At 37.4% G+C, this 16,739-nt stretch overlaps 1 protein-coding gene across 4 annotated transcripts in view; it reads right to left on the bottom strand.

Moving 5' to 3' along the window:
- Positions 1-1,095: 1,095 nt before the first annotated feature.
- The window catches only part of COL12A1 (collagen type XII alpha 1 chain), a 100,075-nt gene continuing 84,431 nt past the window's right edge, over positions 1,096-16,739 (bottom strand). For 3 of the 4 annotated variants that reach the window (XM_033054057.2, XM_033054055.2, XM_033054058.2), the window contains 11 exons: positions 16,633-16,686; positions 15,665-15,718; positions 15,241-15,294; positions 14,045-14,116; positions 8,848-8,883; positions 8,671-8,737; positions 6,941-7,129; positions 5,834-5,902; positions 4,657-4,827; positions 4,232-4,237; positions 1,096-3,462 (listed from right to left, as the gene is read on the bottom strand). In XM_033054057.2, coding sequence (XP_032909948.1) covers positions 3,452-3,462; positions 4,232-4,237; positions 4,657-4,827; positions 5,834-5,902; positions 6,941-7,129; positions 8,671-8,737; positions 8,848-8,883; positions 14,045-14,116; positions 15,241-15,294; positions 15,665-15,718; positions 16,633-16,686 — 783 coding nt within the window. In that variant the 3' untranslated portion in view covers positions 1,096-3,451. The remainder of the gene's footprint in view (positions 3,463-4,231; positions 4,238-4,656; positions 4,828-5,833; positions 5,903-6,940; positions 7,130-8,670; positions 8,738-8,847; positions 8,884-14,044; positions 14,117-15,240; positions 15,295-15,664; positions 15,719-16,632; positions 16,687-16,739) is intronic. The other variant, XM_033054056.2, reaches the window with a different exon arrangement.

Below are 16,739 nucleotides of genomic sequence, written 5' to 3'. Positions count from 1 at the left end.
ATGCCTTTATTGTACATGAAACTGCAGAACACATTTTTGATACTCAACTCTGAACACTTAGAAAAAAGCATAAATAATTTGATTCTCCTTCCTCAGTTCAACCCAGAATTAGTCTCTCACAGTCTAAAAAACATGTATTTGTAATCAGGATCACTCTTTGAAATGTCGTTTGTTTGTATTTCATTCCACTGATAATCAGTCAGGCAGTCTGTGGAGTTGTGGACAATTTCCATTTGTGGACACTAAAATTTGCCACGCAGCTTCCAGTGCAGAGTAAGACTCAGTGATCAGGAAGCCAGCCTGCACATATAGCTTCACTCCTGTGACAGATGATCTTAAGAAACATAGCTCCAACTTTCCTAGTTGTGTCAGAAGGCTTTGCTCCGGTCCTACAGCAAAAGCCATTTCTATTTATCAGGAAGACAGCTGAGACACTGTGGAAAAGAAGGGTCACCACCAGTCCACTCTCTCCTCTTTAGTTAGCAAGTAACTCTTCTGGCCCACTGTGGTTCTTTCCCAAATCACCCTTATCACCTTCTGTAGATAAAGCTCCATCAGCCGCCACTATACTCAGATTTCCTGTGAACACAGAAGACCTCCCAAGCAGGAGGAGCCAGCTCTCATACAGTCAGTCCCAGAAGGGCAGAACCTGGCAGACATCACACCCTGCTTCCTCAAGCAAGCTGTTTGCTAAGGTCAGTGCTGCCACAATGCTCACAGCACACCAGCAACTAGAGACTGCTTTAGGCACTCTCTGCAGTTCAAGTAGCTCTTCAGGTGAAAAGTCCCTCTCTCCCGGCAGCAGTCATCCACCAGAAATCCCCCCAAAGACAGCAATTAATCCTCACAGTCGATCTAATTTTCCTCATGAAAAGACTTGCAGGCTGAATTTCCTAAAAGTTGTTCACACCTCAGACAGAGGAAGCATCTCCTGCTTTCATCCCACCACCTCTAGCCACCAGAGCCCAATTAGATTATTCCCGTTCTAATTGATTTTTGATATCTGGCATTTCCAGATTATTGAGTGAATAACACTAATACAATACAAATATATCAGTCCTACAATGCCTTTCAAAAAAAAAAACAATAGACGCATCCATTTTCAGTAGTTTTATTGAAAAATGCCTCTTTCATTTCAGAAATAAATAATATAAGGCAGTGAAATTCACAATTTGCAGTTAAAATATAAAAGCAGCAATTCTATATCCATAGTCTTGCAAACAATTTCCAACTGCTTTTGGTAACTAAGAAACATTGTATTCTGAAAAAAAATCCATACTAAATATACAACATAAACATGCAATTCCATCTCTGCAGGATTGACTGCAATTTGGCATAAATGTAACTGTGTCTACAAACAAGGAGATTTCAGGCATTATTAAACTGTATCCAGTTGATACAATGATTTCAGCTACTTAATGTTTGTGGTGTTTAGAGGAGATGTATAAGAGCAGTATATGCTCTGCAGATTGTAACTCAGAATAGAAGAAAAATACAATGATACTGGAAGGAGAGGGAAATGTTTGGTTCTTTTTAACTAGATATTGCAGACCTGTGATCTGACTGAATTGAAAACATGCATTTGAGAAAGAAGAAAAATGTAGAGCTCAAGCAGACAGTCCTTAGAAAATTTGCAACAGCTCTGTGGTTATTTTTGTTTTGGATTTTTGGTTTTCTTTTTTTTTTTAATGTATTTGTTTTTACATTATTTTAATGAAAAGGCAGCACTGGGATAACTGAATGCACACCTTAATCTGTATGTAACCACTATAAGCAACAGTATTTTACAAGCATTTGCAGAGCAACATGAAGTGTTTGGGTACACACACATTGCTATCCCTACATAAGCAAGATACAAACCAGGGGTGCATCTGACATGAAAAGACCAGAGAGCCTTATTGCAAAAGGAATGATGCACTCTCCCTGTGTGTATCTGCAAATGCAAGCACAGCAAAAAAACAAAAACAAAAAAACCAAACCACCAACCAAAAAAAAAAAAAACCAAACAAAAAACAACCCAAAAGAAGACATGGATCTTTCACGGTTTTGTTTTTGCCTTTCTTGACAGTGACCTTTTCCAGCGCATGTGCTCAGGGTATTCTGGTGAATGCATTTCAACTCCATAGTCCTCATACTCGTCCTCTCTCCTTTCTGACTCCATAGGTACTATAAAGGGTTCACCTTCAGGCTGATAGGGTCCACTTTCAGGCACGTATGGTTCTGGTTGAAAATAGTTGTCCGATTGGACATAATAGTTATCGCATGTCTTTGAATCCACATATGCAATGAAAGTTAGTCTGTCTACATAATGTTAGTTCAACCTTATTTTCACATAATAAATATATAAATAATTAGTTCACTGGGGGTGTTTCTCAGTTTTGCTCATGAATGCTTTTTGGCAGTAAAATAATAAAAGGTTTAAAATTCATCTTGAAAGGTTTTGTATTTATAATACACAAAACAGTGCAGAAAGAGTCATAAATTAGGTAAGGGACAAGTCATGGTAAAACTATTTAAAAAAACCAAAACCAATAAAATAAAATAAAATTACTATTTTACAGCTACTTCAGTAAATCTAAGCATTGGTCTTTATTTTAAACTGCATAATTAATAGAAGACATGGAGCAGGTAAAATGAAGAGATGGGTTTGGCATATACTAATTTTCTCTGAGAATGGGAAATAAGTGTAGACATAACTATCACCAGTGGCAATATACAGTACATGTCATTTTGTCGTGCTGTTCCTCGTAACAAACCGAGTTACAGCTGGTGCTTCAGGAACACCAAAAACTACAGCAAAACAGAAGAAAAAATATTATAAAACTTTGGTATTTATAACTGCAGTTACAGATCCAACAAGATTACACATAAAAAAAGGTATATGCCGCAATTCAGACATGTTGGCAACAAGAAACAGACAGGTAGATTTCATAAGTTGTCAAAGATGTTATTCTGGCATACAGCAAGCAGCAGCAGGCTTTTATGCAAAAGTATCACGTAGAGTTGTTAACAGATTTTAGTGGATACAGTCCCATACAAATCATCTACAAGCCACAATTAGTTTACTATTTACATAAGTTATTTCTCCTTTTCCAGGTTAAATCTGTCTCTCTTCTAATGGCATTACCTTTGCTGGTTAGTAGTTTTACAAGCCTCCTTCGCCACTGAGGTTTTTGGTGGTCTAGGTCTTTTTTAAAAAAAGAAAGACTGTCTATTTTATTATTGAAATGCAATAGGCTTAATGAATTGATGTCACTGTCCTTTATCTCATTCATGAGTTGTGTTAGTAAAAGTATCTCCCCGTTCTATGAGGTCAACATGGTTCAAGAACCATATCCATGGTGAAATATCCATACGGACTCATTCTCTAATAAGCACGTGCGCAAACATCTCAGAAACAGGATTTTCATGTATTCAAACTGTAAGCAGCACTGGCGACTTAGAAAATGTGTTAGCCGAAACCTGAAACAGGTCAAAGATGATGTTAGTCTTTTAAAAGTCCATCTGATGTGCAAAAAACATACTTTCATCCAACTAAATACATAACAGTTAAGTCTTAGGCATATATTTATATATGTATACATAGTTGCTTGCTAGAAAGAACACTGCTGAATCACATGTACAATTTTCTTTATTTTTCATTTAAATAAGAAATTTTTGTGAGATCTACACAACCACCTGGCTTTTTAACCAGTAGCACTGAGTCTGCAAGTGTGTACATATATATATATATTTTCTTTTCTTTTTCTTTTCATGGATACATGCACAATTACACTAACAGCAAACCATATCCAATAGTAGCATCACATACACTAATTTTGAGATCTGGCAAGGCATACATATTAATTTGTTAACAATACTGTGGTCCTGCAGGATCCCCATGCTAAAATATATTAGAATCTTTCCAGTCAAAAATTGGTGGTCACTGTGGCCCTTCATTTTGGTCCCAGAAGTAGCCTACTGCTTTGAGCTACATCACAAAGTGGAAGGCTTATATGACTCAGGGCTAATCAGAGACTCCATGGTATTTAACTTGGTAGATATCGTAGGACAGTGATGCTTTTCAGTTGTCTGCACTGTTATCACCAAACGGATTTCCTTTATGGAAAATTTTTATTTCAGGTATTACTTTTATAAATAAATAATCCTGACATGGCTCAAAAAGAGACACATGGAAACTGCCAACCACAGCATTCGTTTTATTTTTCAAGAGAAACATGGAGAATTCAACCTTGTTCTGAAGACGATTGGAAGGGGTGGTGATAGAGGGGGAAAAAAGAAGAGAAGAAATTGGTCACTTAAATCCTATGAGCAACACTACCAGCTAGCTACCACCTACATTAAAACAAAACAGAACAAAACAAAACAAACAAAAAACAAACAAACAAAAAAAGCCACCAAGACTACAATATTTACCCACTATTTCCTATTTAAAACTAACCATGCATAACATCAACTAATCCTACACCAAAGTCCAAATGGCTGCTCATATACCTGCACATTACAATGAGGCAGGCCTGCTCACTGCAACCACCTCCTCCTGCCTCAGTATGTTCAGATTAGCAGGACTGTCTCATGTAAAGCAGCTCAATATGAACAGCCACATCTGTGAAGGCTATTAAGGGTAAGGTTAAAGTTAAGTTGTTCATAACCTACCTGGGAATCCTTGGCCATTGTAAGGGATGCTAGCACACTGGGATGAATCACAGTAGCCTGGTGGCCCTGGGGGACCCCGGATACCCGCATTTCCAGGACGGCCTGGTGGTCCTGGTGGTCCTCGTGATCCTGTGGAGCCTGGTGGACCAGTTCTAGATTCTCCTTGTGGACCTAATTTTAGAATTGAGAGGGAGGTTGGGAGGTTGTTTTCTGCAAGAGCCATCTGGATAAAACAGCTAGCAATACTTCTGTCTAGACTACACAGCCCAGGTTGTCTTTGGTGAGAAAGCACTCAGACTTTGTTGCTATATGGGGGTCAAAAGAAATCTAGAAATGTGACTCATCATGAGTTGCTTCCCTGTGTGTGGCTTTTTTAAGTATTTATTCTTAGAAACTAATTTAGTAAGGTTTGAGCCAAGTAAGAAACATCAATGTATTCTCTGGTTAATTTCCCCTTTGTGTAAGATATGATGATCTCAAGGGAAACTACCAGATTAGACAAGCACACAAGCACACTGGATTTCAATTAAAATATAGGAGTACATCAATTATACTGCCCAGTAGCCCCAGGGTAGATGAGGTAATGTTTTTTTTGGAACCAGTCTTATTATGGTTAGCAGAAAAGTAAAGCTTCAAGTAACTGGGCCTATAATTTGCTGCAAGCATATTATGGGGTAATGAAAAGCCATTTTAGCCTAGTAAACTACAAGCAGAAACAAGTGATGCAGCTGATTTATGCCAAGGCGTAAACAAAATTTCATAATGCAAAAAACAAAACTAATAATCAAATCATCTGTCTCTATTATCCACTAACTCTGCATGTGGGAGTATTTTGTAAGTAAAAAAACCCCTAGGTACTACAAAAGAATAATTTAATAAGACTTACGAGAAATATCTGTCAAATACTTGAACAATGTGTTTTCATGAAACACATTTTCACATTAACAAACATGTCAGATGACTAAATAAAGAGATAAATACCTATTATCCATGTCCAAAAATCTTTCTAAATTGCAATTTTGTGGTCTTTTCCTACAAATTTATTAAACTCTAACACATGTCAAAAACATAAAGTGGGCAAAGGGTGTTCATTCACCACATCTCATCTGGCTCTCTATGAAGAAATTTTTGCTTCTCTCCTACTTTTCTGTAATCTGATTAAACAAAAAATATTTACCAGGTGGTCCTGGCAAACCTCGTGGTCCTTGGGATCCAGTCCCTCTTTCACCTTTCTCTCCAGGGATTCCTACAGAATAATAAAAAGGCAATGAAAATCAAAGAAAGGAAACTACGTCAATAGATATTTCTTCACACTCTCTCACTGACATTAATATTTACTTCACATGATTTAATACAGTTAGAGTGGTTAAAATTTATGTTCTACAGATGTCCAAATGTAAATTTGGGAAAATAATTTGGATATAAATATAGTAACCCAGTAATAAAATAGGATGTAGATGCAACTTAGCACGAATAAACTTCCTCAAGCATAGAAAAGTTTTGAGATACTGAAACACCACAGAATCTTCTTATTTTAAACTACAATCACAAAGGTATTTTCAGTCTTTCATACTTCTCCTATAAAGAATGGTTTACACTTTCTTAGAAACAGTAAATGAGAAAAATTTAAGGAATTCTTCTGAATTCGTTGATTTCTCCCTAGCCTTTTTAAAAGAGTCTATACAACACTCACTGCTTGAAAACATAGCAGTGAGTCTGTGCTGTAGTAGAGTAGCAGACTAAGCAAAGACCACAAAATAGTACACTACAGACACCCCACGTGACTGCAGTGATTGATCCAAGATAGCCATAAAGTAGGTTTACCCATATATTCACATTGCTTCCCTCCCTCAGAATATTGTAAAAAGTTAAGGATGTTGATCTAATTCTTTAAAATTCTACATTTTATACTTGCTAATGACTCCTTTTCTCTCTTAATCACTGTTCTATTTTTGCAAAGAGTTGTGTTACTCCAAACAGCCTTTCAAGATGCAGCTGTTTAGTGCCAGAAGATATCTGAGAACATTTGCTTTTCTGGGATATTAAGTGGAAGTCTCAAACAGCAGCCAAAATGTTATACCAATTTGTATTTCATGAAACCTGAGCAGGAGAGAGACAGGAAAACACTGATCCAGTCAACCTTGTCCTTCAGTACACCAGTGTCCCTCGGGCAATCCAACTGGCCTAGCAGGGCTTCCTAGCCTGACATGGAAAAGGGAGCAGAATGTTCCTCTGGCAGCCTCTGCACTATGCCCACAGCACAGCTGCCTTGGAATTTATTCACCTCTTTCACCAGGTGGTCCTTGAACCCCAGGAGGTCCTGGGAATCCTGGTCTTCCTCCAGGTCCAGGTTCTCCTCTTGTCCCAGCAGCTCCAGGAGGACCAGGTGGACCTGGTGGTCCTGGCTGGTTGCGGTTTGAATAATAATCATTCGGGATTTGATTCAGCATTTGATTGAACCGGCTCATTTGACCTTCAAAAGAAAACAAAAGTGTGAAAGGAATGAAAATATTTTATCAGAGTGGGAAGGAATAAAATATTATCTCTCTTAATTAACTCCTATTCTTGTTCCCACTCAATAAATTAGTAGAGATTGATTAGAAAGACTTAGGATGAATGTCTAATAAGAAGGCTGAATGTAAATGGAGGAGGGAGGGGGCCAGGAAGGAAAGGTACAGGAGCTTCTGGAAGCCAGTGATATTAAAAAAATTATCACAGAACTATCAAAATCAAAAAAGAGGCATTTTTTTATGATACTCTTGCTCTTGGAGTTCTATTTGAAGGTTGTTTTTACTCTGAAGAATACTACTTTTAAAATTATAGTATTGCATTTCTACATACTTCCAGTCCTCTGCAGCTACCATTGGCAATATAAATTATTCATATATAGAGTTAGCAGTACAGTCGATGAAGTAATTTTCTTAAGCCTGTAGGATGCACAGGCCTGTACAAATATACCTCCAGCATTTGGGCAAATTTCTTTTCCAAAAAAAAGGATGTGTGAACAAAAGCAACATCATTTTGAAACTATGCAGGAAGTAAGCCTTAACGGAAAGATAGATCTGATTAGTATAATGTGTCAGTCCTAGCATAACACTGAAGAGATCAGCTGAACACAAAAAAAATAAGGCGGGGATGCTCTAAGAAATGTTAAAAGATCTTGAACATGATATGCTTATTCATAATCCTAACACATTCAAAACTGTACTTTACTTCTTCTGTGATGGCTAACTAATAGACATGCTTTTATCAGCAGCCATTACAGACATTTTAAAGGACATACTCTCCTTCTCCCTGTACACAGGCACTCTTATTGATCCAAAAGGTAAGTGCTCAGTCAGCACTTACTCTTGTAATAGATACAATATTAAAAACTAATTTGCCTCTGTCTTTCTTGGCAGGTCTACTGATAGCAAAAGCACTGCTTCAAGGTCAGAGAGAAAGCCTCTATAGAGAGCAACAACTTCATGGGCTGCAGAGCTGCACTAAGTGGCAGCAGAGGGCTGAAATTCAATTCAAAGTCCTTTTCCAAAAAAATATTGTTTCTACTTGCATAGCACCACTGATTCAGTGCATGGTATTTACCCAGCACTCCACTTTTCCCTGCAGTAAGCATCCTTTTTCTCACTGATTCCCTTCTCTTGAAGATAAGATGTGTTTAGTGAGAAAATATATTCTGATTTTATTGCAAAGATGAAGTAATTTTGGGCCAAAATGACAAAGGGAACCTCATCAGAATACTAGAATTGCATGTGTATTTCCAAAGGTCACAGATGAATTCCAAGTCAGCGTATTCTGTTATTCTGTGATTATCAAGATAGCCTCTGGATCTGGCAAAAATTTGCTGCTACATTTTTTCCACCAAATCATTTGCATTGGACAGCTATGAGATTGGTCAAGTTCTTGACCCATGCTCTGTGGCCAATATCTGTCACATCAAATTAAACCATTGTTTTCTCTTTTTAAGAAAGTAATTAATTACTTGTATGGGATACAAAGAAAGCAACACTTTACCATTTATCAGTTGTTCACAAACTTGTCTTGCAACTGCTCGCATCATGTTTTGAGAAGCAATATCACCCTAAATAATCAAATGCAAAAGAAGTGTTTCATTAACACATGTCTGTACTTTTAAAGATGTAGCATTTAATTTTAAAATTATGAGAAGACTTTACTTTTAAACAGACTTACTCTGTCACCTTTTTCTCCCTTCATTCCAGGTGTACCCTAAAATAAATAAGTAAAAATTAAGCAACTGAAGGATTATGTTATTTCACCCCAACTATAAGTTTGAGATGTATAATTATAGAAAAAGTTTTGAGTCCTTCAAGAAGAAAGATCTGATTCTCCTTTGAACTTTTCATTTCAGAGATGTTAAAACAGATGTCAGAAAAGAGTGGAGAAATAATGATCTTTTGTCTGTCATCAAACACACTAAGAGATGCAGAAGAAAAAGATTTGAAGGAAAAATTCAAACTAGGATCACAAAGTGGATGTATTCTGACATTTGGATCACACAGCCAATTTCAAAGTTGAATTTCTAGCATCATATTTCTGTAAATGGTCAATGGTCTTGTATGCATTATATATATGACTGTTTAATTTTAAGTTTTACAACAACTGTTACAGAAGGTATGTTAGAATGAATAACACATATCAAGGAAGGGTAGCTGTCTTCTTGAATCCATATGAGAAGGATTCTATATTAAGTGGAATAGAGTTATGCAGAGATGAACATAACAAGGAGGGAGTGCTTATTCTATTCTAAGGACAGTTTCCCTCTTAATTCTCAACCATTTCTAGTCTTAAAAATGCCTCATAGAAGTCTTAGTTTGAGCTCCTCTATAATTACTAACATTTGTCAACTTTTCTCTAAAAGCACTTTCCATTTGCCTTTGAATAGTTTAGTGGTTGTGGGGATTCCAGTTTTCAAGAGTACTATGTAAGAAGCAAACCAGAAGGACTGATTCTAATTTTTATACATGTATGTGTATATGAAAAACACCAGGAATAATGATGGGGATAGCATGATTTCACATGGATTTTAATTTCTAGTCTGAATTACTACTTGAACATAAGGCATATTAAAAGGGTGAAAGATCAGTTTGGTCATCTGCTGCTCTGCATGGCTCTCCACATAGCAACACACACACCCTGAGTGTTACTGCTTTTTACACTGTAGTATTTCTTTAAGGAGTCTATTTATCACCATTAACAAAGCAAAGGCCAAGTGTGGGCTGCAGCTGTTTCTCATAACATTCCTACAGTACCCGCAATTAATTTGAACAACACGAAACACCAAATCATTCCACTGAGGTCACAGCAGACACCTCTCAAATGTGGTGACACTGTTTCATAGACTTCTACCGAGGGTTTGGGCAGACAAATGCCCATGGGGTATGTCAGGGTGTGAACTTAGTGTGGTCTCTGAGCTTCTCTGCTGCAGACTTGCACACACCTACCCTATGACATGCCACCGAAACTATGAGACAGTTCATCCATCACCGAGCTAAGTAGCTTTCATACGGTACATTTGCATCATGAATAACAGATCGTTCTTGCAGAAGCGATTGTACAGACACAAATGAAAGATTTAGAATGGTGACACCATAAATGTGCCATTGGAATAAATTATGCCACCAATGAGGCAGCTACTAATACATATAAAATAGACCCATGAAGCTGATGAATATCCTTTCCCTTCTGTCCTTTGCTTTTTGTCCATATTTTTCTTACTCTGAGAAGTCCACAGGAAAATGTCTGTCTTCTAGTTTTAGCTTATTACAGTCACATGCTGAAATGGACTTGTAAATGTCATACCATAAATTAATGGTAACAACTAAAGCCATCAGGAAAATATGACATTTCTGTCTGTCATTCTCCAATAATTAACATTGTGGTAAAAGATGATGTACTGAAGCTCTTAAAAACCTTAATTTGATTCCCAAATAAACAGACATTAACATCTCATTCATAAACTATTGCATGTACCTGAAATATCCATTGAACAGAACTATAGGTTTTTTAATTCACTAGTCTAGTAAATGAAAATATGGGGGGGGAGGGGGGGGAATGGTATAAAAAACATTCATGCTTCTCTTTCTATTTGAAACTTGCCAATTTTTCTATTTCCTGCAAGCATATTACTTTGAAATTATCTGCAGGTATTTATAAGGAGAGGAGAGGAAGAGGGAGAGGGAGAGGATTCTAATGCCATTCCTTCATTTTAAAATTTTTTAAATCATTTTAAAATTCATTGAAATAAAATGTGCCTCATTCTTCAATTTGTGACCTTGTAAATATAGGCTGATTCAGCCTTGTGGCTGCAAGTCTATAGCCTATTTGAAACTAACTTTAAAATTTGAAGATTAGAGGCTGACTAGCCATATTAACAATAAAGTGCATTTTCTACCTGGATATTTTAGAAACAAATTTTGAAAAAAATAATTACAACAGCAATTACTGAGTTACTATATTTGCATCTTCCTCCCACTTGGTTATATGCCTCTTAAATTTCAGCTTATTTTCTTTTAATAGACAAAAAAGTGCAGTTTAGCCAACTGCTTGACAGCATTTTGAGAAACAGCAGCTGCTGCTGGCATTCAGTTTTGTTGATATCCTGCAATGAGGGAGTCACTTGGGGTCAGCGCAAGGAAAAGCTGGTTTATGCTGCATGTGGGATTTTTCTGAGCTGTGGGATGAAGGCTGGGGCTGCAGCATAGTTCTACTGCTGAAGAACGACAAAACAAAGGAAGTTTTGCTATTTTTACTTTAAAGATAATGTGCTCAATTGTTATTCCCAGAAGAATATTTGCCTCCCTCAAGAGCAACCAGCTCATTGCTTTCAAAGCAGCACCTTTTTGAGACTTCATCTAGGACATCTGCACAGATGGATGCAAGAGCAGTGAACACATGGCAGAAGAGAATGCAAAATTCTCAAAACCTGCATGTAGCTAACAACAGACATGGACTACCCTCAAAAGGTTTGCACAGTTTATTTTGTCCTGGAGGCATCAGTTTAATAGCACCTTGCTTATTACATGTAAATGCCTTACATTTTTCCCAGGAACTGTCTAAATCAACAAAGTCAGATCCTGTTGTCAGAGTCCTTTTTATAAACAGGACAGCTCTACGTTAACACAACTTAGTCTGCCTACCCACTGTTACTGTTTTCAGTTTCACACCTATAAAACAACAAGTACTGGAACTTTTCCTCTCTAATAGTTCAACATCTTCTACTTCCCATTATATTTATTCATAGAAAACATATCCATTTAATCTTGTACCAATATCCTCTTCTAGTTTACTGAGTCTTTCTTATTGTTGATGGTTGACCTTATGATATGTGTATGAGCCACTATGGAATTCTCACTCTTTGACCAGACAGATGACAGATATTTTAGTCTCCACCAGGATAGCCTGCACACAGTTCTCAATAAATCACCAAGTTGTTTGTGTTCTTACAGTTCCTTTTTCAGTCATTTTGCTGCTACACTGGAAAAAACACCTAAGTTTCTCTTGGAGGTAGTTGTAAGCAGACCAAAAAGCCAAATTTCCTATTTCCATGAAAATTCAGTTAACACCTCTAGGATATACTTGCTCTAGGATAAGTACACAGTGAGGCAGAGAAATGTTTACAGTGTGGTCTGCCTCACCTTAGCACATTAGTGGTATGAAATACATTTGGAAGGAGCTCCAGCTGACCACATTCACTGGGTGTAACTTCATAACACCAAGGCTGCTCATAATTTGCAGGTAACTGTATACCCATTACCTGGAATGCAAAATCCCTTGGTTTGCAGGGGTCTTTTTCCTGACTTTCATTTAATAGTACTAGCAATACAGATTGCTCAGGTAGAAGAAAAAATTCTTTGTATTTACCAGAGGCAATGTGAAGCCTCATTATCTTTCTCTTCAGGCAGAATTATGATTCATGACAGTGCAAGTTGCATTTGGCTGTCAGGCTGCAACTTTGGCAACTGTAATACTGCAAACAAAGGAAGGCCTTGAAATTCTGTCCACCAGGAATCTGATAAAACATCTATGTAAGGTACAAGCCAGAATTCCTGCTGGGATCTGTTCTAAAAACATTAGGAAATGGTAAATATGATGCGCAGTGTCCCATTTCAAGTGCAATAACTGTAGGGAAAAAATGTATTTCTAATTGAAACAAAGTCCTAAGAATTAGAGTGGAGGAGAAATTAGACATGGTGTTTGGATAGGAGTTGACTGCCTTGATTTGCAACAGCCTTTAAACTGGGTTTGTTGACAGATTTCCTTCTAAACACATTACGTATTTACCTTTAGAAGATGTTTGCTTCTGAACTGGGTCAGCTATCCATTGCCCCAGGTAAAGGAAAAATCAGATACACCTGACAATTTAAAGCTCCCTCATGAACAAAGCGCAGCACTTTGTGTTCTAGCCATGTCTATTCAATATGCAACCAAGCACAAATATCCCATTAGCAATGTATATCTAAAGGCAGGAAAGCTTCAAGACTTTCCTAATGTCTCTCCGTGTCCTCTACTACAAGGAGAAGTAGAATTTATAGTCCAGAAAACACAGACTGAATTCAACATGTGTATGAGAAAACGACCCAGCTTCCAAGTGCTCCTGGGAGCTTCCACTTCATGGCCTTCAAGTTTCCCAGCCTAGCACATATTCTTTCAAATTATCCAGCTTTTCTATATACAGCTACACTGAGACAGGGTGGAAAATTCTAGATGACTGTCATACATTATTCAGAAGTAATGAATGACTCCTCATTTCACTTGCTGTCTCCACTCCTGACTCAAGCATAATTTCTCAGAGAGCCTATAAATGAATCAAATTAAATTTCTCCTGTAACTGCTGGTGGGAGGCAGCACTTCCTGCTCTTTCTCCTTGTTCAGGAAGCACTTTAAAAGTTTGAATAGAACCCACAGAAACCACTCCTAAATAATTTTAAAATAACATTGTAAAAAGAATGAAAGATTTGCAAAACAGAACTGATTATGTAATGTTATCAAAGATTGTCCACCTACAGGAGTTTATCACTTTTTAACTACACACACATGCACCAATGTAAAGACTTTACAGTCATTTTGCTGACCTAGTTTTTTATGCTTATGCAGTGTAGGAATGAATATATGTCTTGGCACATAATGGCCTACGATCTTTTTAGTGGAAACCAGAGACCACAATTTCCAGCCCCAACTATTAAACTCAGCAAAATGGTATACTGTAAAAATAAAATTATTTTTAAAAAAAGACTTGTGGGTTTAGGCCAGCTCCACTGTATTAACCACCACCATAAGTGCAAGACAACTATTTAAAGCAGAAGAAGTCTCGTGTTCATCAACAGACTGTAATTTAAAATTTGATACTCTGAGTGTATCATTATCTTACTGGTGTCCCACGATCTCCTGGTTTCCCTGGTTTTCCACTTGGGCCAGCAACTCCTGGAACTCCGGGAGCACCCTGCAAGAGAAGACATGTAAAATGAATTGTGGAAATACACAACCTAACAACCTAGAAACAACCTATACCTAATAAGGAATGTGCTACTGTATTGAGTATAAAGCAATATTGAAAATGGTTCCTATCAGGTTGTTTTCTGTTAGTTTCATATCAGGCCTGAAATTTTTTTTATGGAATAAACAGTTTGTTTCTTCTTGGAAATGTGTTCTTTTACATAACACAACTGTTTAACAGGCATTTCAGCACTGAAAGCTACAGAGAGCTGTACATGTTTTCGGTATCATTCTTAATGACTGATTCCTAAAGTAGTACAAAACAATTTAACCTTCTAAGTTCACCTAGCAGATCTTTGAAGCATGTAAAAATCCACAACAGAAGACCGTAAGCCGTTGTAGTGATACTAGATTAATACAAAAAATTAAAAGACCGGTATCAGATTATGCGAGAAAAGTTCATCTGCACATTCACAAAGGAACATGAGAAAGACAATTGTGGGGGAGTGGGACCAGCCCAAATAATACCCTGCTTTAGAGACTGCTGTCTGTATATGTAATGCAAACACGTGCTCTGTGTGCATCCGCCTTCTGGAAATGGACCGTCCAATCTGCTATAGGTCAGACCTGATGACATGGAGCTGTAGCAACTTGCCTATCTCAGGTTGTCTGATCCAGCACAGGCTTTTCTCTAACAGCCAGCCTCTTTTCTAGCATGGTCCCACAAAACACAATGAAGCAGTTGTTTAAGCAAAAACTAATCCTCAAATATTCTTGTCAAGAAAAAATTGTATTAACCATGGTTGTTTTCACCAGTGTACAAATAATAAGCCAATTGATTTCAGAAGACCTAGCTATACATTTAAAGATCATGGCTAAAGAACCAGATAAACAGGTTCTTCCCTTATTGACCCTAGCAAAAATCAGTTTCAAAACCACCACTACAAATGCTTGTAAACATATGCTTTGACTAGCTGTCTGCTCAACTTCTACCAAGAGTTTTTCACACCCATTTAAGAGATTGAGCAAAGGATCCATCTCATATTTGACAGAAATTGAAAATGTCAATGTGGGTCTCTATTGCCCCAGGTCTCTTAATTCAGAGTATATCAAAGACAAAATTATATTTACCGCTGGTCCTGGTGGGCCTCTGGGACCTGTGGGACCATCTTTTCCCGTGAAACCCTATTCAAAAATAAAAGCAAGATTAGAGAATTTTACAATTATGTAATTACAATACTTCTGATTACTACTAGCATTTCTTTTAAAACATATCCACAATATAAGTTATAAAACAGCTATCACATTCTGGAGAAGGTTATGGAACAATGAGCTTCAGATACTTTAGATGTTCAGCTGCTGTTGATTAACTGAAAATGAAATCAATGTTTCTTAATATTTTTAAGAAAAGTAATCATTATTCTATCCCAGAGGAGCGAAATCTCTTTTTTCACTGTTGTCTCATTCACAGTTTAACTGGACAATCAGAGGTTCATACCTAACTGGACAGCCACCTCCCTCTCGGATATATATATATAAACTGAGGAAATCTTACCCTTTCTCCTGGAGGTCCCACTGGTCCAGGTGGACCAGGTAAACCTGGCGTTCCCTGGAGGGAGAAAGAGTGAGGAATTGTATCCATGACAGAACAAACATCACTGTTATGTCATTCCATATATCTCAAGTATGTATATTCTTCCCTCCTTTGTGTCTAATCTCATTTTCCACTTACATGTAACATTGCTTCCCAGAAGACATGACTACCCCATAAAAGTATATTACTCAGGGTTATAAGGACTAATGAAACAGGTAAAGAATACAGGGCCCTTGGCTCATGACTGACCTTATCTGGTATATGCAACAAAGTTCAAACATTTATGCATTCCTCATATAGTCTTTTTATAATCAGTAAAATTAAGGACAATATGGTAACCAAGGAATATTCATTATGACAAGTGCATATCAATGACCTTAGATTATCTATAAATTTGGCAAATTAAAGAAGACCCTAATGTTTTCTACTCCTTGTACAGCTTACAATACAGAAACCTGCACATAACTGAACTTTAATATTGTTTTCATCTTTCAGAAAGCATACAATTAATGTCCCAAGGCCATTTGAATTCCAAAAGTAGAAAGTAATTAGGCAACACTGCTAAAGAAGGGTTCAGCAAAGGTTCTGCAATCTTTATTTTAGAAAGACAAGTTAACTGCAAGTGCTCAGATGAGAGACCTTCCTGGGGAATTATCAGAGTACACTTCCTATTCCAATGGTCTGTCATTTTTGCATTCACAACTGTCCAGATGGACACTCGGCTTGACCGAGAAGAGCTGTTTTTTCATGCTTGCTGTTTTGAATGGTTTACTATTACCTATATTTCAAATTTCTAAGTGTAAGATAACAGTGTTTCCAAAACTGTGGCCCGGGGAGGTACGAGAAGAGCCTGTGACTCCTAGTGATGTCATAGACAGCTGCCCAGCAGCCAGGTTGCATCAGGAATAGTGCAAAATGTGTCGACTTACCGATCGTCCTGGGAGTCCAGGCTGGCCAGCATCCCCTTTCATTCCTTGACGACCCTATAATTTTCACAAATGATTACAGAATACATCACACTTACAGGACACAAGGT

This window comes from Catharus ustulatus, chromosome 3 (genome assembly GCF_009819885.2).
Source record: "Catharus ustulatus isolate bCatUst1 chromosome 3, bCatUst1.pri.v2, whole genome shotgun sequence".
Classification (NCBI taxonomy): domain Eukaryota; kingdom Metazoa; phylum Chordata; class Aves; order Passeriformes; family Turdidae; genus Catharus; species Catharus ustulatus.
This window is presented reverse-complemented; position numbering and strand designations above follow the sequence as displayed.